This window comes from Hesperophylax consimilis, chromosome 19, assembly GCF_061612785.1.
Source record: "Hesperophylax consimilis isolate HC1 chromosome 19, BYU_Hcon_1.0, whole genome shotgun sequence".
Taxonomy (NCBI): domain Eukaryota; kingdom Metazoa; phylum Arthropoda; class Insecta; order Trichoptera; family Limnephilidae; genus Hesperophylax; species Hesperophylax consimilis.
This window is the reverse complement of record NC_142854.1, coordinates 19,222,408-19,246,530: the sequence shown is the minus strand read 5'-3', so window position 1 is coordinate 19,246,530 and position 24,123 is coordinate 19,222,408. Positions and strand designations below refer to the sequence as shown.

Sequence of the window (24,123 nt, the reverse complement as noted above, 5' to 3'; positions counted from 1 at the left end):
CTCTAAATTAATATTATAAACTTAAATCCCAGGGCGTGTGCGTCAGATCGAAGATCTTGCGCACGGATATTAATTAAAATTGGTAGCAATATTAAAAAGGGGTGACAAAGTAATCTAATAATAATAATAATATTTGGCTAATTTATATAGCGCCGTTTTCGTGAGAAATCACCTCAAGGGCGCTGTACAAATTTATTTCTTAAATAGTTAATACTAGAACTACTGACTTATCTCTAAGACTTATATCTAGTGACTTACGACTAAGGCCTATAACTACTATCTTAACGTCATATATACGAGTATTTACATATTTAGCAACTTACAACTAAAATTAATATTAACAATCTAATCTTACTAAAGCCAGAAGAAGAAGGAAGTTCTATTATATGAGGGTGTTTTTATTGTTAGCTGGATATATTATGTTAAATGAATGAAATTAATGAATAAAATCAATCGTCAATCTTAAACGCATTTAGATGATTCATCTGCCAACAATTAAACCGATTGACTTGTTATGTTCCCGCTGATATTGTCCATTGTCCATTGGTAGGCAAGTCAATAGCAGCATTGAATGAACGGAATCGCTAGATAATGTAACAATTAGGGTATAAAAAAATAAATATTTGGATAGAATGAGGGATTTATGGAAATCCTGTTAGAGAGAAGAGGGCGCCAAATAACATGTTCCATGTTATTAAATTTAGATGTAACTAACAACGACCAGCTAAAACGTTAATAAAACTACTGCGTCATTCTTCGCCGGTAGATCGTCGTGACAAAATGTCCGTAGAATGTCGTTTGGAGCGTTCGCTCGTGTCCTCCCGGAATGGCGTGTCTCCCCGCCGGCTGCCGATTTGGTACTGCTTCGTAGTCCGGTCTCGGTCGAGTCGCCGTCTCGAACTTCTTCTAGAAGTCCAGTGTGTACATGCCAGAAAATAATATTGAAAAGGTAGCGGCCAAAAGGAACTGCTACAACATGTTTCTCTTCAAGACTCATGTTCACTAATTGTTTCTGCTATCGTGGTACGAGAACACGCCGTCAGATGGAATGCAGGAAAACACTTCTTCTTCTTGACTTATAAATTTATTAATTCACAATATAATTGCAGAGGATCTTATTTTCCTCTGCTCAAACTTAAACTGAAAGAAATAAAGGTCTAGTTTCCTTTATTCTTCAGTTTTCCCTAGGTTTACATAAACCTAGTAATTATCTCACGACTGACTGCGTAGGTACGCATGTACCTACCAGTTATTTCAACACTAGCTCCTGCGTAGGTACGCCTGTACCTACCAGTTATATGAATACTGCCCTTTTTCTGGGAGGTATCTGTATTTAAACTAAATTCTTGAAGGACATATTACAAAAATAAAGATGTTCCACCCACTCGTCGGAAAACAACATTCTTAAACATAAAAAAAATAATGCACTTAACTATCCTAAATGATACAAATGTGACTTAAACAATACAAATATTTTAAACGAATTATTTTAAGGGAGATGAAACTTTATTTGGGGCTTTTATTACTATGGAACAGGGGTGGGAAAGGTATTGGAAATTATTTTTGGGCATAATGGTTTAACTAGGGTCATCATAAAATAGAGAGCGAACAGCTCTATTTGAAAGCTGCCGCTGCTTGAAGTAAAATGTCACGAATTCTTAAATCATAAATGATACACAAACAAGACAATATGTTTATAAAAATACCAGGCCAATGAATTGTTTTATTGTAGGGTCGAATCTGCAAATGTGGGAAACTACACTAACTTTGAAAATACGAACTGTGGGAATGGGCCTGAAGGCTAAATTTTATTGAGCAATATGTAAAAGTCGCATTCTGGAAGATCCACTAATTCTTCTTCTCAAAAAGACCCTCCATACTGGAGTGTGCTGTATGAGAGAAATTATTTTCTTCAAGGCCTTTTGAGTGAAGTTAAAGAAAAAATAATTTTTTGGGCACTTAGATACTACTGTTGAGTCCCGCTAATAATCTATTTGTGTTGAGCAGGTCCGCAGCATTGTGATGGGTGACTCCGCGCCGAGGGTGCGCTGGGCCGGAGTGGAGCAGGTGGACCTGGGCCCCCGCGGCCGCCTGCGTACCCTTGACCTGCTGCTGGACTTGGACTACTCCGGAGGTTTCCGCCTGGCTGTAGATGCCGGAATGCTGCTCGGAAAAACGGCATGTCTTGATATTGAAGGTTAAAATTATATTTATATTTTTCTATACAGAATCAATCAATAATTTTGTGCAATGAAAAAGGATTGAAATGTATGAATTTAAAAATATATATATATTTGCTGCTTTTGAAGCACATCAATAATTACTGCTTATTATATTTATTTGTGCTACGCATAAAACCTTGTCTTATAAATAATAGTTTTTCATTAAAAACAATAATAATATTTGAAAAGTCAAAATATTTCACCAAAAAATGTAGATATAATATGTCTCGACACCATCTAGTGGGAAATTTAGCACTAACAAAACCTTTCCTAGAAAAATAAAGTTGGTTATTTAACCCGTCGTATCCCGGAACAGCATATGTGAGTGCAGCACATTATCTACGAATATAAAAAAAAAATAAAAAATTATATGCGATTTTGACCCTTATGTATAAGGAATTTGTATGAAGAACAAGGTCACAATCGCTTGGGCTATTCTCGTTCTTTACGCAGCAAATACCGGAATGACTTCTAGCTTTTCAGATTTTTTACAAAGAATTTTTCTGTGGAATGCCAACGAAATATTTGCCGCTTTTTTAGTGTCAAAGCGTCTTCTTTAATTATTTTTGATATAAATTGATTGTGGAAATAATAGATTTGAGGTATCCTCAGAAAGATAGTTTTATCTACATTATTTTGATGTAATTTTTATAATATTTCACCCAAGAAAAGTGATGAAAATTAACTTCGTAAGAAATGTCAAAAATTTTACGTCTTAATGAATAATTATATTTTTAGCATTATTTATTTACAGGTTTCTTGTACAAAATAATATTATTAGTAACAACAGTTGTATAAACTACCGAAATCTGGAAGAATTGTTATCATATACTTATATAATGCGACACAAAAAAAATTTAAGTGGACACTTGACGTTTGATTTTGGAATTTGAGCTTTTGGAAATTGAGCTAGGAATTTCCTGGTACACCACAGGTTAAAGGTGAAAAAAATATAATAAGCAATAATTGTTGATTGAGGTACTAGTACATGTGTACATATGAATTATTTGGCGGGTTGGAAATAAGCCGACATAGCTCAGTGGTACGGACATCAGAAGGTACGGGTTCAATTCCCATTGGCGGCATTTATTTTTACTCGGGAGATATTTTCAATTTGTATTGACATTTCAGGCGACTAATTATTGCTTATAATTATTTGTTATCGTTTGTGCTATGCATAAAACCTGGTCTTATAAACATTTGTTTGTCATTAAAAAAAATATGGATATTGATATGGTTTTCACTATCATTTAGAGAATTTCTTCCGGAATGTTTACATGTATAATACATACATATTATATTTATAGAAAGGAGAGAAAAGTCGGTGTTTTGTAATCATGTCATAACAAAATATTTTCGGGCTAAACTTAAACGCTGGCTAAACCTTATGCGATACATCAAAATAATGTACTACGGAATTGTATATCTTAAAAAGGCCTACAGAAAGGTCCGTGGTGGTATTTATCTCCTCAGGATAATCCCTAGCAACGCCGGGTACACATCAGCTATAGTATAAATTACTTTTAAGCTTAATTAAAATAAATAAATATTTACAATCATCCACGTTCCTAGTTGTAATTTGCAAAAAACTTAGTAAAACGGTGTTCAATTGCTTAAGAAAAGGTTATTTAAAAGTTTATTAGGTTAAAAATTATGATATATTAAAATTCAAAATCTTTTCTTCAACTACACATTTATTCTGATTTACTTGATATTTTTTTATTCTTTAAATATTTCTTGCGTTCTCAGTTTTTTTTTTTTTTCTTTTATTTTCTCTTAGCTACACAACTGGCACGCTGTAGGTATACTTATTACCTATTTTTATTTTATTTATGTACTAGCTATATATTTATTGAATATTTTTTAATTTATGTATGCGTGATGTGACAATTGGTTATTAGGTTGTAACCTAATTATTTTTAAAAGTAAATAAAATCAATAAAACCGTAAAAAAACATTATTTGTTCTTTTTTCAGTTGTGGGCCTCCTTGGCCGCGCCCGTGTGCGCTTTACTACCGTGCCCTACACGCACTGGTCCCTGTCGTTTGTGTCGCCCCCGCACCTGGAGCTGCGCGCGCGTCCCCTGAGGGGTCGGCTGGCCGCCCTGCTGCAGGCGCACGCGCGCAGAGCGCTGCAAAGAAAGCACACATTACCCAACTATACCATCAGGTCTCAATATTTCAACATACTATGTACATTGTCATATATTCATATTGATTGGTACTTACTTTGAGTATCTCCATTTTAAGGCCCGGTCGCATCAGTAAGCAGCCGTGAAATTTCGATTTACTGTCATCGCCATATTTCATTAGTTAACATTGCATTTTTATATTCAGTATTGTTAAGAATTTACTTGGAATACCTGCTTACGCCTCTTTCATTTCAGATACAAACCCTTCTTTACGAAGATTGATCCTGCACAATTGGACCCTCCAGCTGATGATCCCAGCATGAAGATCAAAGGAAATTTCGAAATAACCCTTGTAGAAGTCAGCCGACTGTTTACCGATATCTGGACTGCAACGAAGACTCAAAACGAACAAGTCTATTGCAGTCTTTCATTAGATTCAAATCCCTGGATATCGTACACTCAAGACGAAGAATATTCTACTTTTACCCTCGACATCGTCATAAACAAAGATAGGTCTCAACAGCTCGGCACCGTTTTCAAACAAGTCAACAGCCCTGACGATAGAAGCAGCAAAACATACGTCATTATCGAAACTATCGTACCGTTAAGCGCGGCATATAAAGCGGATTTACGAAGAGGGGATATTATAATCGCAGTCGATAGTAAACTCGTCGCAACCATGAGTCAAGTAGCCAAGATTGTAAAATCGATCAGTAGACCGTGTTTTACCGTCCGGGTTGAAAGGAAAGTGAAGAAAACCCCGTTGGACGATTCCAGAGTTTTGAAAAAGGACGATAGTGTGAGGGATAAGGACACTCTAGCGGTCGGAGATGGGGAGGAAGGGGTGCCGAGAAGGGGAAAGAGTAACAGTTTCTCCTTCAGGAAGATGTCGGAGGTGTTGGAGAGTGCCAGGAGTGTGGGACAGGAAGGAAGAGCACTTTTGAGAGGCACTCACAGTAATTCTAATATTCAAGTAAGTTCTGATCCATTTTAGGCAACTTATTTTGTGGACCATTTTGCTGCGCAAATTCAAATAATAGTTTTAATTTACATAGTTGGTATCACTTTTAAAATAAGAGGAAAGGTTTTTCAATGATGGTGGTAATTTACACCTGTAGTAGCTGTGGTCATGGCTCTGTACTTTACTGAAGAATTATGCTGAGGACAGTAGCCGGCTAGCTAGATGAGTTTTTTCCTTCTTTGAACTCCAATATTGTTTCATAGAATTTAGTCCAAACTCCATCGTCCTCTGTTAAACTTCATTGCTTCCTTGGGGAAAAAAACGGTCTTGGGAAATTCCTCCATCAATTTATAGAGAGCCGCCGGTTGTCATCCATTGAATTATTGGTGGACATTGCAGTGGTGGCTCGTGATTTTCGAGTGTACTAGGGTGATAATATTTAAAAAAAATGGCATTATTGATGTTGTTATAAACGAAAAGGTTTTTTCTTTTTCGAAAATTTCAGGAAATCGAAATTGTGTTGGTGCTACATCATGATTACCTCATCTTCATGTTTGTTAACTATAGGTTGTGTTGGTGTTACATCATGATTACCTCATCTTCATGTTTTTTGACTATATGTTGTGTTGGTGTTACATCATGATTACCTCATCTTCATGTTTGTTGACTATAGGTTGTGTTGGTGTTACATCATGATTACCTCATCTTCATGTTTGTTGACTATATGTTGTGTTGGTGTTACATCATGATTACCTCATCTTCATGTTTACAAACTTGTTCATCTGCATGGTATTTTTGTAATTTCATTTGAAAGGGCATTATATAAATCAGTATGTGTAATGTTCTTCCTTTGTTGTGTGTATAAGGGTTTGTCTTCAATTGTAATTATTATTGATATCAATTTAATTTTTTTTATTAAAGACTATTTTAAAAATTCATAGAAAAGTAGTTTATTCACAGTCCTTCCCCACTAGGTATTTCTGTTCCGAGGCGGACTGTAGGTTGTGTTATGGGTGTTTCGTCATGATTTCCTTATCTTCATGTACGTTGATTTCCAACAAAATTAAAAATCTTCGTGTTTGTTGACTGTTGCGTAGATGTTACTTCATAATATTAATGATTTTCTCGTCTTCATGTTTAGTTAGCCATATTTTGATGTTGGTTTTAGACTTTTTTTATCTGCATGGTGTTTTTAATTTCATTTGAAAGGGCATTATTGCAGGATGGAAGTTGTGTTTTTTCTGGCCAAAAGATGTATTTAATTAATATAACAGTACAAGAGTGAATTTACTAGGGCACTATGAGCGACCTATTCAGCTGTTTAAAAGTTTCTGAGCTTCGTCATTCAGATATCTCCGTAATGGACAAGCGCCATCTTTTATGCTATTTTCTCAAATTAACATATTTATGTTCTAGGATACTGAAAAACTAGCATCAAGCCCAACCGATCCATCAGACGTTCAAGAGACTATTAGTCTTTCGTCTCCGTCAAAAGCCTCGGCCAAGCAGGACGAATCCAACCTCGGAAAAGCGATCACCTCCACACCCAGCATCATATCCTTCTCCAAACACTCGGACTCCATTCAAATGTTTGGCTTTGGTTTGAGAAAACGAAGATGCTCCGTTGAAAACAAGACATCCTCTGATAGTTCTAACTCCAGTACTCCCACCGCCTCCAGTCCTGGCACTCCTTCCAAAAGACAAGACAAAGTCAGAGAAAACAGTGTGACTAGATTCAATAATGAAGAAACCAAAGACAATTGTAAAAAAGGGCCTAACCTAGAATCTCACAACAGCAGTACCAACTTGTACGAAATGCAAAAAGAGCAAGAACGGAATAATGTAGAGCACGCCAAGTTCATTTTGGGATCGCAAGAAGATTTAACTCAAGATCAAAGCAATCCTAAAATCAAAATAGATAGTCAAACCAAAACTAAATCGGATTCAAGCGACTTTTCGGACATGCTGCAAACTTTTACAACACATTTAATACCGCTATCAGAATTGTTGGAGTATAATGAAAAGATGTCTTTTAAACTCAATAGAAATCATAGATATTTAAACCTCAATGTTTGGGGAAAGAACGGTAACAGTCCTGAAGAGATTTTGTTGGCTTATTTGAATATTCCTCTTCTGGCCGTATTGAAGGAGTGCAAGAAATCAAAGATTGGACAGAATATTAGGAAGTTCACTCTTCTCCCGCCAGAAGTTAATCTGGCAGTCAGGTAAATAAAGTTTGTTTTATTCTTTATTCAAAATCACCTTAGTTAATCACCTAAGTTATTAGTTAACCACTCAGAACATTAGAACGTCAAAAGACGTAAATATGATAATAGCGGTCAAGACATTAGAAAGTCTTTTCACATAAACGCACGAGATTTTACAAAAATCGATTTATTTCCATCACTAGTATACGGATTGCCATGATTTAAAAAACAGAGTATCGATAATGAATAACGCTACGCGTCTGTATTCAAGAATATCTATGGAACGTAGAGGTGCATTATCTAAGCTGATTGGATCTGTCATCTTGTTCGTTCATAATTTATTGCGTTTCTAAATAATTTATTAAAAATATTTTAGTTTGGACGGTTAATATTTTGAGGTGACTAATAGTTTTTAATTATATTACTTCAATATATAAAGTGTTATTTCTTTATGATACTCAGAAAAAAGTACATTTTTCATGGCTTTGAAATAATGGTCAGCGATTTTTACATATTTTTGACGTTTTCAGAAAATGTATATTTAGAAACGCAAATATTTACGTATAACAACACAATACGATAGTGAATTTCATAATCTTTCCAAAACATTTTTTAGAATGAGGCTACGTTTCCCAAAACATGAGTTATGAAGCTTTTAGCAAAACTCGTAAATAACACAAAAATTTTCACGTTTTGACAGTTTTCAAAGGAACACACAGTAAATAAAAGTCTTTGTCTGAGAGGTTAAGGCTCCGCTATTATTATTATAAATTTTTTGTTTACATCAACTGCACATCTTTGGGGATGCTGTGTGAAGGCTCTATTTGAGGAGAGGAAGGAGTGAACATGGGTCTTTTAGGAGGAAACACAGAGGCTGGCAAAACATTCCACAGCCGAGCTGTTGAACTCAAAAACGAGTCCTAGAAGTGACCCTTTCTCAAGTGACAATTGCCAAGCGTGTACATATGTTGGGTGCACGTTTGGCGTGTTTCCCGACTATGCACCGGGGCCGAAGGGGACAATGACGCTAGCTCTTCGGAGCATATTCCATTGTAATACCGGTAGACAAGAACAGCGCCTACCTGACACCTGTGCTAAGGATTGCAATACGTTTTGTTAAGATAGGGGAATCAATCAAACAGACCCCTAGTTTCTGATCAGTCTTTTCTCAATTATTTCGGGGCTCCAGACCAGAGGTGGTTGTCAAATTCAACAGTAGGGCGCACTTGTGATTTGTACATAAGTCTGTGCATAAGTGACTCTTAATAAAACACTACTTATTTAAAATTGATAAAAAATCTCTTGACATCTGAGTTAATTAGCATTTAAAGAAACACTCTAAAGATGAGTTATTTATAATTTTCTGAGCATATTTTAGGTTTTTTATCAGGAGAATTTCATGTAGATGATTACTTTTGGTACTTGATATCTGAGTTGATATTGTCTTCAAAAACAACATATACTTTTTTAAGAGCGTGTACACTTCACCACGATCTTGAACTACACATCTGCCTTGATGATGAACACTGTAACGTTGTCTGAAACCTTGGCTAAAGAATGAGGTAGCGGAACACAATATAATACCCCAAAAATAAATGATAATAAAATTAACGCCCAGCAGATATTCAGGTGTGACAAAGTCATCAGATGATCATTCAGCGCCATTTTGTTTCAGGATTCCCGTTAATTCCTGATTCTAAATCTGTTTCAGCTTTTTAACGAATTGTGATCAGCCGAAGATGACAACTAACATGTTGTTAAGCTTGTCAGCTTATTACAATTTGATAGTAAGCTGATACGCATCTAGAATCGGTGTTTAAAGGGGACCTTTCAAATGTCTTAAAAAAAAACGATACTCGATTTCAACTGAAATATCTAATGGAGACAACTATTTAAGTCGGGGGTTTAAGTATACAAGCATAAAATAGGTTTTTAGGTTGTTAGTTTGGGGTTATTTTAATAATTTACGCATATTAAACTGTTATACATATCTCTAGTTAGAAGCATAATTGAATACAACTCAGTAGTTTGGTCTCCCTCTTACAAAATTCACATTAAAATTAACACTGAGCGAATACAAAAAAAAATTCTATGTTTTATAAATTTTAAATTAAATATCCCACTAGAAGACTTACAATATCATTTCTTATTAACTCTTTGCATGCGGCCGTATCAACTGTTGTTACGGCAAAAAGTCCATACTCACACGCGGCTGTATCAACTGTTGATACGGAAACTTTGACGGCCGATATTCCAGCGCTCTTTCGTCATAAATGTATTTCTTGCTCACTTGGACATTCGTAGAACGATGCTGACATCTACAAGAAATTCTCAAAAATAAAATTGTATTTTATTAAAAAAGATCGATAATCAAGTGCGCCTCTTCACGCCTTTAATCCTTTAGTTTACATTTTTGTCAACGGATGGCGTTAGTACTAGTATGCCATTCACAACTTTTCATAACTAAAAATGATAAGTGATCATGGTGTCCCACTTGTGTCTATCAACGCAGCGGCCTAAGTACACACACGCCGAGTGAATGGCGGGACCACATTCAAAAGATACGGTACGTCTTTGTATGAAATTTAATGTTTTTGATTTTATAAACATCTAAGAGTGTTGACACACGAGGATTTGTTTTCATATTGTGGAGAATAATCTGTTCTGTCTATATAGTCCAATAAATCATGCCAGAATGCTATAATTTGATATTTAATTGCGTGCATAGGTATTTGAAAATATGTACCGCGTACGGGTATAGATAAAACGGAGCAAATGAACGCGTTCAAAAGGTTAAATACTCTAAAAATACACACATTGGAAGACAGGCGTAAAATAAACGACTTAACTTTTTTATTCAAAATTCTAAACTCTAAATTCGACTGTTGCGAACTTCTGCAACTCATAAATTTACGAATACCTACAATAACAATACGACAAAATGCACTATTCCACTGCAACACACATAAGGGCAATTACATTCCGAACTCCCCAATACAACGGTTTCACACTATGGGAAACCAATACGGTGATGTCGATATATTTAATATTAACTATGCGAATTTTGTGGATCACGTAAAAGACTTATTTCAACACTATTCCTAAATGGAAGTTGTATTTTTGTAAACCAGTTATATCACTGTATTTTTTAATTTATTTTCTTGTTCTTTTTAATTTTGCTTGCATATATTATTTTTTAATGCAATATTATTATTTTTATTATTTCTTTTTCATTTTTCAAATTTGTCTGTCATCAAAATTGTACCACCTACATGTAAAAGCCCTCTGGGCGTTAAATAAAATATTTCCTAATCTTCACTTAACTTTGAGAAAAAATGGAACTTTATTGCATCTTTTACCATCTCTCCCGACATATGAAGGCCTCAGCACGGGCAAGCCACCCAGTGAGGCCAACATTACTGGAAAACTTTGAAATGTAAAAAATATTGTAGGTACCAAATAAAAAAAAAAAAATACATAGTTGTTTCCTGTAGTAATTAAGTTGGAACCACAGACATATGAATATATAGACTAGAAATTAAAGGTGAGGGGTAAAATCAACTGTTGAAGAACGAAGGGGGTAAAGCTGACTGTGATTCGTCAATAAATCAATCTGACAGCATATAGGCATCTCGCATTATAATATCACCATTTAGTTCTTAAAAGTAAAATCTGCTTTTGAATGAATAGACATTTTTACATGGGAGCGCAAAAACTCAAAGAAGTCCAAATTCGGCAAAAAAAAATTTCTTCTATTTTCAGAGTCGAATATTTTGTTTACGTATTTAGTTAAGACACTTTTATAAGTGTTCATAATTTACTTCCCAGTAACAACGATGCGCACACTTGAGAATCGCTACATTCGACCAGATGTATCTCGATGTGATAGTATATGTTTCTACAACTGATTCATATTATACGATGTGAATAAGCTTAAAATGATGCTTACATATGGAATGTAATACGACAATTGGGTTTATTCTCTTTTTCACATCTATTTTTACAAGTTTTCATGGCACAAGCCACTATTTTGCCGTGTTATTTCATAAAATGCCTCGACCATAGCTCGATGCTAGTTCGAACAAGAATGATGACGTCACATTCTCAAGATTCACGGGAAGCCGTACGCGAGCCCAGCCGGCTCCAATGGAACCGGTATGGGGAGTGGGGAATAATACGCTTTTAATCACTTAGGGCAGGTCTACTAATATTCATATGTCTATGGTTGGAACCAAGTGATATTTATAATTTTTTTTTCCGTATTAAGAGTGAAGAGGAATTCGACCAGTTTATCCTTAATCTTACTGTTATTTATTTTTGGGATATTTGGCCGTATTGTATTTGGGATATTTGTATAAACGTAGAGAGACCCAATCATAGCATTAACGATATTATCGCGAGTTAAAGCGATAAATGGTGTTTTTAGCGATAATAAAAAAGATTTTTTAGTCGCTATAATCTTGTATTGACAGATCGTAGAACGAACATGACACACTCTACTGTAGAAACATGTGCCATGTTGAGTTTCAATCAATAATACTATAAACATGTTTCATGTGATTTTGCTAATTTAATTGTTTTTCCCCTCTTGCCGATTCCCATTCCTTGACTTTATCCTCTTTAGCTAAAGTCAAAAAGCTATTTTTTCAATAATTAATGCTACATTTCTTAAAAATTAATGCTATGAATGGGTGTTTCTAGGTATATATAAGAGATGCTTAGATGGTTTGGGCGTGTGTAGTGGGTGAACAACGAAATATTTTAATTTAATTATTGAAGACAATATTAGCGATTTCTAAACGAAAATCTGAAACAGAAAATTCAGAAAAGGATACGGTCACATCTAGGATTCGAACCCAGGACCCTTGTCTTGCCGGGGCACCGCTCTACCACTGAGCTAATGGGACCCTATCCCCCTCGGTCACATTTAACTGTATCATACTTCGAATAAGAACTACCAACATTGTCTTCATTTTTTCACCTTACATTTTTTATTGGGTCCTAGATGTGACCGTATCCTTTTCTGTTTCAGATTTTTGTTTAGAAATCGCTAATATTGTCTTCAATAATTAAATATTACAATTTGAGGTTTTACTCAATAAAGTTATTAAAAAAAAAAAAAAATTTTATATTCTATGTTTATTATTTTTCAGCAAAACACATCCGCTGGCAAGCCACTCTGGTTTTGAGCCGTGTCTCTGCTACGGAGATATTCTCTTATCCTTCTCGTGGCTCGGCACAGACCTGAAGGGGTCCAAAGACTCGGGTCAGGACTCCAAGTCCGTCCAAGACATGGAGAGGGACCAGTCATCCGGGGACTTCGAGATGGTCGAGCAGGCCTCCATTGCCATCGACGAAGACTTGAAAAGTTTCGGTGAAGTCAAGTTTAAGACGCATGATTTTCTCAGGACGCACTTTCATAGGAGTACGCAGTGTGACTTTTGTGGTAAAAAGGTAAGTCTGCAGATGGAAATTTCTAATTTTTTTTTTTGTAATTATTTTTAATAATATGTTTACATGGTACATAATTCATTTTACATCTTGGGTCTTTTTACTACTCTTCCATTGAAAGCATTTGCTTGTGTATTAATTATCGTGTATTAATTATTCTTGAGTAATTACCCCATTACTAAGGATTGCAAATATTTACAAACGCCGACGGCAATTTCAAATAACGCTGCTATCATTGGCGATTGTTAGTTATTTATTTTTATTTTTGTTTATTGGGGAAACAGTTGTATATATGTTATTAAAAAAAAAATGCCCTTTACATGGTTGCATGAACCAGTGACCTTTCCGCAAAAGATTCATATTATACACTTTAGTTTAATTTGCGAGGCGGGTATGGGTGCCGCCGTCTCGAGAACCATTTATTGGTTACCCCGAGTGGTTCGCTTCGTTTGGTGACTTAGCAGGGGTGCCCGGGTTCATAGAGTGAGGTTTGTTCAGGTCGGTTCCATGATATTTCATCAAAATAAAAATTCAACACACCTTTAAAACGAGATAAACTAGGTTTAATAGTCACCTATGTAACCTATTTAACCTAGTTTTTGTTTCATCACTTTTCATGATTTAATATCACTTTTTGTAGGTGTGTGGAATTGTCACTTTGATGACATACCCGGTCACCAAATAATACCTAGGTATAACATAAATTAATTTTAACATAATTATCTTTTTGCCATGCGGAAAACATCAGAAGAATCGAAAGACACATTGTTTTTTAAGGTTGAGTCCTGCCACAGTGGTAAAGAGTCGAAAGTGAAGGTCTCCATGTTTTTTTGCGTCAACAGTGATGGAACTGACATGCGTGAGCCCCTCGCCATCGGCAAATTGCTAATGCTTAGGTGTTTTATAATACGACAATTTTAACCTTAAAATATTACGCAAACAAAAAGGCTTCAATGACTATGAACATTATAAACTTGTTTTTAAGGAATGTTGAGGCAACAATGAAATTAAATCCTTAGGTCATAACTTATGTTGTATATGACTCAGAACGCACTGCGATTAAACGCAGCGATTTTGGAATAGAATTATGTTTGTACACTGTTTGGCGTTTCCAGCTATTTCAAAACCGCTGCGTTTAATTGCAGTTCGTGCACCCGCTAATTGAAAACGTTGGTTGCGAAATATGTCCTAAACAGTGTTAAAAAGAGAAAACACTACGCTTTATATTCAAATCTAGAAGTTAACCAAAGACGAATTAATATGTGCACCTTTATGAAACCAAAGGTTCCAAAATTTTTTTGTGAATTTTTAATTTATTATTTTTATATGAAACGAACAAAAGTAACGATAACGTTTGTAATACAGTTGTCTAATAAAATGCGTGTGTTTTTGTATATTTTATCATTGTCAGTAATTTTAGTTACAAAAAACGTAAGGTGAGCAATTTAAATTTTTTTTTTTAATAAAAAAATTATATTTCAAAAATTTATGTTTATTTCCAAAAATAACATTTGAAAGTGTATTTCATCACCTTTAAAAAACAGTTTTTAGTTTTCAAATACATTCAGAAATATTCCATTTATTTGAATTTCGTTGCAAAGCTGAAATACCCCGTCCTTCTGATAGAATATGCCAGAGGCCTGAGGGAGAAACTTACAAATAAATATTTTATTATTTGTGGACAACTGTGCAGCTCACCAAAGTGATGTACTTTTTTTTTCTATTTTCTCGTTTTTTTCAATTCTCGGTCGCTTCAAAAACGATAGATAGTGATTCGATTTTATTGAGGTGGTCATTGGTGGTTTGTTTGCAGATTTGGCTGAAGGACGCAGTGCAGTGTCGGGATTGCGCGCTCTGCTGCCACAAGAAGTGCGTGGCCAAGTGTCTCAGCTCGGGTCGATGTCAGCCGCCGCTCACCAGCCTCCAAGGTAGGTACTATAATATCCTACTTTTATCTTAAACACATTGTGTGATTCGTATCGCATCGCTAAATTAAGCACGACTGTTTAACGCACGAGTCGTAGAAGTGTGTAATCGACCAGCTAGGTCTTTTACACAGACTGTATGATAGGGGGCCGGTCAGTCCGTAGTTAGCCGCTAGGTCCGGGTAGAAATCTGCTTTACCCTTGCTCGTGTCGGTAAAGGAATCTACTTTTATCTTTGCTCCGGTCGGTACAGGAATCTGCTTTTATCCTTGCTCAGTTCGGGGCCGGAATCTGCTTTATCCTCGGTGCGGGAGGAGGCAGGCAGGGGGCAGAAATCCAGGGGGGAGCCAAGTCAAAGAAGTATCCAAGTTGAGATCCGGAGAGAAGCAGTCAGGAAGAGCAGAGTAGAGTAGCTGGTGGCGGTCCAAGGCAGAGAGAGCGAGCTGAAGGCTGGCACGCCGTATTTATTGCGCAATCCCCCTCTCCCGACTTTGGGGAGGGCGGGGTCGACGCGCTGCCTTCATTCGCGGGTTGTTGATGGTCCGCGGGCTGTGACGTCCGCTAAGATTTAATTAGCGGAGTTCACAACCTTTAGAACTACTCTACTATTTATGCTCTTTTAATCGATCCTAACCACTTCTCCCTAGCATTTTTATTTATCAATCAGTTGTACATTCATTCATTCAGTGTGGGGGTCCCCAGGCCCAACATATTCAGGGGAAATCGTAATTAATTTTCTTATATTTTATTTTACACAAATTCTTTTATCTAGTTATGCTAAGGAGAGTCCGGCCGTTTTATCAATGTCTTTTATTTCGTAATATCTACGGCCGAACTCTCTCAAACTTAGTCTAAACATTTTAATACATATTAAATTCAAAATATTGTGCCGTACGGCGTTGCTTAGGGGCGGGTTGATTAGTCCCGGGCGGTCGCCTGGGCCGGCCGGGCGCCCGCGGTGAGGGGAAGCGATGCGGGGGCGAGCGGAACTCGAGGTATCGAAGCCCCACGTAAGTTCTAAAACCACGCTCACGCTCGGTGCTTCTACCATTACGAAATGACGGCCGCCGGGAGCGGTACACACCGTCCGGTACGCATCCTCCAATGAATTACAGGCTTAACAATGGCAGCATTCGGTACTTGCAGCACTGATAGTCCTCTCAATCTTATCATATTGAATTGGACAGATGACTGATGATACTATGGATAAGTTGGTGATACTTGCAGCACTGATAGTCCTTTCAATTTTATCACATTGAATTATATAGATGTCTGACAATAGATATCCATATCTCTGTAATTCTTGCAACACTGATAATCCTTAGTGATTCTTATTATAGAATTGAATTAGACAAATGACTGGTGATACAATGGATGACTCTGTGATTCTTGCAGCACTGATAATCCTCTGTGAATCTTATCATAAAATTGAATTAGGCAGATGACTGATGATACAATGAATGACTAAGTGATTCTTGCAGCACTGATAATCTTCTGTAAATCTTATCATAGAATTGAATTAGGCAGATGACTGATGATACAATGGATGACTCGGTAATTCTTGCAGCACTGATAATCCTCTGTGAATCTTATCATAGAATTAAATTAGACAAATGACTGATGAAAAAATGGATGACTCGATAATTCTTGCAGCACTGATAATCCTCTGTGAATCTTTTCATAGAATTGAATTAGGCAGATGACTGATGATACAATGGATGACTCGGTAATTCTTGCAGCACTGATAATCCTCTGTGAATCTTATTATGGAATTGAATTGGACAGATGACTGATGACTCGGAGATTCTTGCAGCACTGATAATCCTCTGTGAATCTTATCATAGAATTGAATTAGGCAGATGACCGATGATACAATGAATGACTAAGTGATTCTTGTAGCACTGATAATCTTCTGTGAATCTTTTCATAGAATTGAATTAGGCAGATGACTGATGATACAATGGATGACTCGGTAATTCTTGCAGCACTGATAATCCTCTGTGAATCTTATTATGGAATTGAATTGGACAGATGACTGATGACTCGGAGATTCTTGCAGCACTGATAATCCTCTGCGAATCTTATCATAGAATTGAATTAGGCAGATGACCGATGATACAATGAATGACTAAGTGATTCTTGTAGCACTGATAATCTTCTGTGAATCTTTTCATAGAATTGAATTAGGCAGATGACTGATGATACAATGGATGACTCGGTAATTCTTGCAGCACTGATAATCCTCTGTGAATCTTATTATAGAATTGAATTGGACAGATGACTGCCTGTCTCCGTCCAGTGAACTACCGGCTCCCATCAATATTCTGGGGGCCCCCGAGTTCCTGATGACGGAGACCCTGGACGGGGCAGAGGACCAGCCTCCTCCGCTGCTGCTTACGCCCACAGCATCCCAGGAGTTGCTGCGAGATACCAAGGGGAAGCCGGAAGAAGGTTGGTCCATTACTTATACATATTAGAGAAATGCTTGTAAGATTCTGTTCTAATTACATTTTTAATTGGCAGACAGACCAACCAAGTATGTTTTTAGTAAATAAATTAATTTGAAAGCTTATTTCATCACCTTTCAAAAACAGTTTTTAGTTTTCGAATACGTTAAAAAATATTCTATTTATTTGGATTTTATTGCAAAGCGGAAATACTCCTCCCTTCTGACACAAGAGCTATACTCTCATAATGGTGAAATAGGCCAAGCCCACATATATTAATGGAAATGTGTGGCGAGCGATATGGTGAAATAGACCAAGCCCACATATATTAATGGGAATGTATTGCGAGCGATATGGTGAAATAGGCCAAGCCTATATATTATATTAATGGGAATGTGTGGCGAGCGATATGGTGAAATAGGCCAAGCCTACATATATTAATGGAAATGTGTGGCGAGCGATATGGTGAAATAGGCCAAGCCGTCATATGAGAATGTTTGGCGAGCCATATGTTGAAATATACACATATATTATGAGGGTATAGCTCTCATGTGAGACTAGCTCAATGCAATGTGACACGCAACATTCATCAAAGTTATAATACACATACGTAAGTATATATCAATAAGTTGTAGCTTGCACTTCCCGGACCTGGCTATACACCGTGTTTTGTATTGTGTACTTGTAGAACTGACCAAGGCCGGCCCTATTTTTTTTTATATTTTTTTTTATATTAACTCCACACAGGAGGCCCTGAAGAAAATAATTTCCCTCAGGGCCTATGTCATCTTTGGGAATGCTATGTGGAGGGTCTTTTTGTGGAGAGGAAGGAGTGAACATGGGTCTTGAAGAGTCCCATGTTGTAGGAGGGAGGAAACACAGAGGCCGGCAGTTCGTTCCACAGCCGAGCTGTTGAACTTATGAACGAATCGTAGAAGCGACCCGTTCTCGTGTGACAAATATCAACCGTGTACAAATGTTGGGAGCGCGTTTGGCGTGTATCCCGACTACGCACCGGTGCCGAAGGGATCAATGACGCTAGTTCCTCAGAGCATCTTCCATTGTAATACCGATAGAACAAGGACAGCATACCTACCTGACGCCTGTGCTCTAAAGATTACAGTCCGTTTGTTAAGATTGGGGAATCTATCAAACGGACCGCCCGTTTCTGCACAGAGTCAAGGGTTTTTTCAGGTATTTAGGGGCTCCGGACCAGAGATGGCTGCCAAATTCGACAGTAGGGCGCACTTGCGATTTGTACAGAGTCAGCAGTTGTGTACTATTAAAGTATCTGCGGGCCCTGTACAGTACGCCCAGCTTCTGAGAGGCCAACTTTACTTTGGCTTCAATGGAGCCCCCGTACCTGAGCTGGTCACTTATAGTTACACCAAGCATATCAATGAAAGGCCTGTTCGGAAGATTGATTCCGTTGAAGGAGACTAGATTATCATTTAGATCTCTTTTAGACGTAATCAGACAGGATTGGGTCTTTGAAACATTAAATTCGACGAGATTATTATTATTTTTTTTTTATGTATGTATTTATCTATGCTGCAACATCAGCCCTCTGTTTTATTTATGATACGTTGGCAATTTTATACCAATTACTAGTGGACCCCACAATACTTCGCTATTGCTAATGTCTTTCTCAAGCGTGTACGACTTTTTCCACCATTCACTACTGTATACCACAATGTTACTGTTAATAAACTACATTACAGGGAATTTAATTCTACTTCATATCTAATTCCGGTGCAGAGATATTGCATTAAGTATTCCTCGGGCGTCCCTGACTTATTCTACCATTCAAACCACTCTCTAAAAACTCCTGGCACCAATAAGAACAAACTTTGAAATTTTCAGCAATATCGGTCAACTACTTTTCAAGTTTTGCGAGCGCAAACATACACAGGCTGAATTTTTATATATTACTAGCTGCCGTGTACCCGGCGTTGCTGCGGGTTATCCTAAGGGGATAGACAAATACCACCACGGACCTTTCTGTAGGCCTTTTTAAGATATACAATTTCGTTGTACATTATTTTGATGTATCTCATAAGGTTAAGCCAGTGTTAACAATGTAAGCGCCGAAAAATATTTTTTTTACTTCTTGATTATAAAACATTGACTTTTCTCTACTTTCTATGCATGTATTATATATATATAAACCTTCCGGAAGAAATTCTATAAATGATAGTGAAAACCCACAGACATAGGAATTAATAGACGAGAAGATAATGGCGAGGGGTAAAATCAACTGTTGAAGAACAAAGGGGGTGAAGCTGACTGTGATTCGTCAATAAATCAATCTGACAGTAAATAGGCATCTCGCATTATAATATCACCATTTACTTCTTAAAAGTAAAATCTGCTTTGGAATGAATAGACATTTTTACATGGGAGCGCAAATTACTCGCCACGTTATGAACAAATTTGCGAAGTCCAAATTCGGCAAAAAAATTCGGTTCATTTTCAGAGTCGAATATTTCGTTTAAGTATTTAGTTAAGACACTTTTATAAATGTTCATAATTTACTTCCCAGCAACCAACCAGCTTTGTGTTTCGCGTCCAGACGTTTCTCGATGTGATAGTAACAACTGATTCATATTATACGATGTGAATATGCTTAAAATAAAGTAAAATAATGCTTATATATGGAATGTAATACGACAATTGGGTTTATTCTCTTTTTCACATCTATTTTTACAAGTTTTCATAGTACAAGTCAACATTTTGCCGTGTTATTTCGTAAAATGAACCGATGATGCCTCGACCATAGTTCGCACAAGAATGATGACGTCACGTTTTCAAATTTCACTTGAGGCCATACGCGAGCACAGCCGGCTCCAATGGAACCGGTATGGGGAGTGGGGATAATACGCTTTTAATCACTTAGGGCAGGTCTACTAATATTCATATGTCTATGTGAAAACCGTATCAAAATCCGTTGCTTAGTTTAAGAAGAACTAAGCGCACAAACAGACAGACACGGATAACGATTTTGTTTTATACTATTTAGAGATTATTCAGGCCAATTTATTCGCTTTTCGGAATAACTTAGATGGTCTTACAGAAATGTTTGTATCTTCCTAACTATTGTGGTGAGAAGTATGATCTAAACGGTGTTAGAAAGAGAAAACACTACGCTTTATATTCAAATCTAGAAGTTGATCACGTTTCTTTTATGAAATCAAAGTTACCCAAAGGTATACTTCGTTAATAAATAAATTTATTAAAATTTAAATATATTGCATGATGTAAGAATGTCGACTGTCGTCGAGCTACATCTAGACTCTGCGGTCTATCAAAGGGACTATGTATTTGTTGTGTAGGTAGTTGTTAAAAGTGTAGGTGTTTCTTACTAATAATGGTTGATGGCAGGGATGCTGGGGCGTGCGGCGCTCGCGGGGCTGCTGGGGGGACTGCGCCGCGTGGGCAGCGCGCACTCGCTGGCGCCCCACGCCGCCCCCGCAAACTCCGCCGCCTCCCCCGCGCCCATCACCTCGCTCAGGAGTTTACCCCCCTCTCCCCAGCACACCCCTAGGTAAATGTTACACAACCGTTCTGTTCACTTTATGCCATATATGTTATATTTTCGCTGTTGCTATTTATTAATGTCTTATGATCGTTTTGCACATATTAATGATACATATTAGGGATGTACATTATCGATTTTCGCCACTCCCTTTTCACAGTATAACAATCAATATTGCATGCGACCAGTTTTTAATTCAACTTCATACTTTTTAGTTTCAACTGCTCCCAACCGTTTGGAGCCAGTGAGACTATGGCATCCCCAATTGGGGTATGTTGTGAGGTTGAAGGTAGCGGGGAGGGGAAGGAGATGCAGAAAAAGAAGATCGGGAAGTACCAGACTATTCAGATCTGGTCACCAAATACGGCAAAATCCATTTCAAGCAACGTTTCAATTCTGAATGGTGGTCTTACACCAGGGCGATACTAAGAGTATTTTCCACTCTGGAACGTGCCAAAAATATACTTTATATTATTTTAAATGAGTGAATTAATCAAATAGAATTTTAACTCGCGACCTCCTGTTTGCTAGTCGGGAGCGATACCGCTCGACCGCATAGGCTATCTAAAATCCGTCTAAATTCGATTTTTGTCACCTGCTGCACGCGTCCTGATGCAGCACGGCAAAAGTTGAAAGCTAGTCTACTTTGGCGCTTGTGGTATCTATTACCTACGCCCTGTCGAATCATAATAACGAGTCCAATTCCAGTAAAATATTTGCAGTATTTTCTTATATTAGCTGGAAACTCTATCAAATCTAGTGTAGCATGTTGTATTGTTTCAATACAGTGGCGAAAAATAATTGAATATTGGTGGTAGTAGACTTATTTATACACCCTCACACGCTGAAATCATAATATTTTGTATTCCCAGCCGGCGTCAGTCCCCCGATTCGGAGTGCGCCTGGAGCGCGCTAGGGCTGTGCCTGGCGGGGGGCGCCAGCTCAGCGGAGCAGCTGCTTGCGCCCCTGCTGCGCGCCCGGCAGCCCCCCGAGCTGCTGCTGGCAGGGGCCCGCGACACAGGGCCCCGTCTGCTGGGGCACCTGCCGCACCAGGAGCGCGCTGAGAAACTGGCCGTCCTCGTGAGTCAAGCTTATATATGTAGCAAATATCCAGTACGGATATGTGCTATTTTATTTATTTGGGTTTTAAATTATGAAATATAGGTTATCAAATAATCTAACTATTCATGATTTTAGAGACAACTTTGGAATTTTTTTGTGAGTTAATAAGTGAAAGAGAAAGATTCGGTCGCATCTGGGATCTGAACCCAGTACTCAACCTTGCCGGGGCTTTTGCTCTTTTTAACGAAGTTTATTTATTTATTCATTTTCAGGAAATCGACAGTTTACATTTTATCAGTTTGTACATAAGTATTATATAGTAAAATAAAACCAATTTTGGATTTTCTCCTTGTGACTTTAACTGAGACAGCATAATATGGAATAAGTTATTGAAATTTGTGAAAAAGGAATATCAATTAAAAAATTTATACAACCCAAAAATTTATATAAAACGAAAAATTTACTAAACAATACATTTATAGCCATGGAGAGAGGTTGTAGATATAAATCAAATCATAATAGAGATATAAACAATAGAGACATAAACATTATTCACAAACCATCAGAGAAATATTCTTTTATGGACCTCTTGTATTTGGTAAATTCGCAATTGAAAATATCAACCTTGGATAATACGCTATTGTAATTATTGCATAGTCTGTTCAGGCAAGAATTCTGCTTAGAGTTCGTTTTGTTTATCCAAGACAGTATCTAGACTGCAATTAAATTCGGAAATCTAGTGATCACGCATTACAGCCAAAAATATATGCGTTAAAAAATTAAGATAATGTAGTTCTTAGTCAAAGTATGATACAGTTAAATATGACCGGAGTTGATATGGTGGAATGAGCTCAGTGGTAGAGCAAAGCCCCGGCAAAGTCCTGGGTTCAATTCCTAGAGTCGCTAATATTGGCTTCTAATATGTTATTCCACTATAAAAATATTGAATATTTTGTTGAACACCCGTTTTATAAGTTTACCCATTTATCTTGTACATTTGTTTTCCAGACTACCGAAGTACGCATGGCCCTGGACGAAGAAAGTGCGAAGCTCTCAGAGATACAGACCTCCCTCTCCAACAAGGGGCTCTCCAAGTCGGACAGAGCGAGACAACTGCAAGCTCTCAACGAGTGCGATGAAAGAAGCCAGGCCTTAACCGCACTTTTGCTTCATTGTTGTTCGGCCATGCAAAGTGTCAATAGAGATTCTGTCTCGGAATAGTGCAATTTACCAACTATCCATTCTATGGTGCAACTATTTATTCTTTCAAAGAAGATACTCAAAACTAGTGCAATTTTTTTCTTTTGATCCATCGACGGCTATTCCCGTATTCGGAATATGTATCACACTCCACTATGATGTCTATGAAGTTCCACTAAGGGCCAGTATATCGGTTGTTCTTTATCCTCTCTTGATTGTTATGATGAGGGATCTGCTCACGCTCAGGATCTGCGCACGCGCAATTGGAGCAGTCCGCTCCAGCCTCCGACTTGTCAAGACGCCAAGAATCCAAGGCGCTTATAATAACCTAACACAGCGCCCTTGAGGTTTTTACTAGCGCCGTTTGGCTCAGGGCCGGCTCGTTATTTGTTTTTTGAAGTATCCCACACCAATCAGCATGGTGCTATATGCGAGGATACTAATTTTAAACTACCAGATAAAAACCTGCTGAAAACTACAACAGTTCTTTTTGAAAATAACAGAGGGCACCACTTCCGTCTATAACAATCCTAAACTGTACAGTCATTAAGATAATAATACTGTCAGATAATATCATGAAATTATGACGAACTAGCCGTTGAAAACAAACTGTTCTCGAATCGGAACTTTTGAAATCCCTTTTATACGTAACCAGACTGTCGTAGATGGAATATCATCCTTAATTAATTAATATCATTGTCATTCCTAATCACTCGATGAATCATCGAAGTCCATACTGATCAAAATATGGAATTTACGTAAATTTCGGTTAAATGAAAGTATGCAATTATTTACGTAAATGTCAAATTTGATATGTCACTACTAGCGCCGCAGCGTCTAAAAAAGGAACTAGTTAGGATTAAGTGATTTGAGCGAGGATTCACGTACTTAGCGAGTATAAAATAAACTGATACACCGGTCCTAAAACTCATGTATTATGTTAAAACGTGCGGCTTCATGGTATAGATTGGCCATCGTTGTA

At 37.3% G+C, this 24,123-nt stretch overlaps 1 protein-coding gene across 1 annotated transcript in view; it reads left to right on the top strand.

The window, feature by feature from the left end:
* Positions 1 to 23,332, top strand: part of LOC149414954 (PDZ domain-containing protein 8-like) — a 36,312-nt gene extending 12,980 nt beyond the window's left edge. Inside the window, exons 5-14 of the mRNA XM_089643108.1 lie at positions 2,008 to 2,197; positions 4,199 to 4,391; positions 4,609 to 5,267; positions 6,771 to 7,539; positions 12,675 to 12,975; positions 14,786 to 14,900; positions 17,175 to 17,348; positions 20,726 to 20,888; positions 21,752 to 21,959; positions 22,950 to 23,332. Coding sequence (XP_089499234.1) covers positions 2,008 to 2,197; positions 4,199 to 4,391; positions 4,609 to 5,267; positions 6,771 to 7,539; positions 12,675 to 12,975; positions 14,786 to 14,900; positions 17,175 to 17,348; positions 20,726 to 20,888; positions 21,752 to 21,959; positions 22,950 to 23,162 — 2,985 coding nt within the window. The 3' untranslated portion in view covers positions 23,163 to 23,332. The remainder of the gene's footprint in view (positions 1 to 2,007; positions 2,198 to 4,198; positions 4,392 to 4,608; positions 5,268 to 6,770; positions 7,540 to 12,674; positions 12,976 to 14,785; positions 14,901 to 17,174; positions 17,349 to 20,725; positions 20,889 to 21,751; positions 21,960 to 22,949) is intronic.
* The last annotated feature ends 791 nt before the right edge of the window (positions 23,333 to 24,123 follow it).